The sequence below is a fragment of the Microtus oregoni genome, unplaced genomic scaffold, assembly GCF_018167655.1.
Source record: "Microtus oregoni isolate MIOR12 unplaced genomic scaffold, Mior012 000060F_004, whole genome shotgun sequence".
NCBI classification, from domain to species: Eukaryota; Metazoa; Chordata; class Mammalia; order Rodentia; family Cricetidae; genus Microtus; species Microtus oregoni.
The window spans coordinates 356,358-358,061 of NW_024543839.1; the positions used below are offsets into that span (position 1 = coordinate 356,358).

Consider the following 1,704-nt stretch of genomic DNA (forward strand, 5'->3'; position numbering starts at 1 on the left):
CAAAACTGAGCCAAAGAGAGCACTACCCAACCATAGCTTTGACGGACAGAGAAGAGGAAAGCCATCCTTAGAATAAAGGGAATGGCTAAAGTTTCCTTTAAACTGATGCTAAGTGGGCAATAAAGACGTTCAAGGAAGAAAAAGACACGGACAAAATCAGATCTCAGAATGTAAGAGCAACATGAAACCCATCTGGGCAGAATGGAATCACTAGCCACTGCCATGAAAATTCTTGCTAGAGTTTTGGTGGGAGAGAAGTGGGGACTGTTTCTTTTGGACCTGTTGTATACCCTGTTCGGTTACATCCAAGATGTGCAGTCCATCACGGGCTGGAGGTACAACTCAGCTGGCACATGCTGAAGCCTTGGGTTCAGTCCCCAGGACTGTGTAAGACTAGGCCTGACAAGAGCAAGCTATGGATCTGGTAAAAAGCCATTTGATGTATGCAGTTAGAGAGGAAGTGGGGGTTCTGAAGGGGAGGATCAAAGAACTAACAGAGAAAGGCTCCCAGCTGGAGCAGGGGAGCAATCTGCTGGAGAAACTGGTCAGTCCAGAGCAGCTCACCCACACTCAGGCCCAGCAGCAGACTGGCTTCCCTCCAGCCACAGGGGCCACACAGCCCCCTGCACAGCCAGCACCCCAGGGCTCAGGATGAACCCCACGGCCTGCTATGACCCCCACAGAACTGGCTGCTGCTGTCTGAACTGAACAGACTGAAGAGATGAGCTAGCAAGAAGCCACCTCCTCTCTCACCTGTTTCATTGCTGTCTACGAAAGAGACGTGAAACACGCACGCTGTTCGTGCTTTTTCCCCGGTACTAAGCGCTCATTTGCTTTTTGTCTTAAAGAAATGTACCAGTCGAGTGAATTAAAGGTTTGTGAGAGAATGAGCATGGATGTGTCGTGTGCACTTGGCAGATGTCTGAGGAATGGTTTGATTGGTGCCGAGGAGTTGTGTGCCTTTTCAGCCCTGCCCAGTCACCCACCCTGCTTCCAAGAGCTCTGGGGTTTGCCAGTATGGGACTCAGAGGTGGGCTGCTCCTGGATTTTGTATTCTCCTCTCTTTCCCTTCAAGAAACCTGACAGGCCATAAATAAGACTGCCATGAGGGAGGAGTCAGACAATCCACAAACTCACAGCTGTCACCAGAGTTTATAAAATGCAATAATACTGTCCCTCTTTCCTGAAACATCAGAAGACACAGATTATTAACAACAAAATGGTAGCAGGTAGCTGGTAGCTGAGACCTAGGTGTTGTCATTATGAAGGTTGTTTTGCTTATTGTATGTTTGTGTATGTGGTGTAATGAAATTGTACCATAAAGGACCGTAACTACTGTTTAGGTTGTACAGATTGAAATTCAGATGTTACATCGGTTGTCTGAAAATGAATGGATTGTCCTTTCTAGAGAGAGCTACACAAGAACTGCTTGATGACAAAAACCATACCTTAAGAAATATTGAGAATTTGGCACCATTCGTCACTTTATCTGTTATGAAATCTGGCTTCTTAATCTTGTGATGTAAATCCCTATTCACTGACATCTTTTCGACTGAGCTGGTTGAATGCTTAGAGAAATGGCTAGTTACTAGGGAAATGGACTTCCCGGTAGGGTTTCTGCAGATCATGTATGGTAATTCCATGCATACATTTCTATGCATGTTATTTACACAATTACTATTGTATTTAACTGTTGTACTTGTC

The 1,704-nt window shown here is 45.7% G+C and overlaps 1 protein-coding gene across 1 annotated transcript; it reads left to right on the forward strand.

Annotated features, from left to right (window-relative positions):
* The first annotated feature begins 415 nt into the window (after positions 1-415).
* On the forward strand, positions 416-655 carry LOC121439141 (TSC22 domain family protein 1-like). The gene has a single exon (XM_041639647.1). The coding sequence runs from the start codon at positions 416-418 to the stop codon at positions 653-655; it is 240 nt and encodes a 79-aa protein (XP_041495581.1).
* Positions 656-1,704: the final 1,049 nt, after the last annotated feature.

What these genes read in the sequence shown, in the direction of transcription:
- LOC121439141 (XM_041639647.1), top strand. Translation starts at nt 416, where the DNA reads ATGGATCTGGTAAAAAGCCATTTGATGTATGCAGTTAGAGAGGAAGTG.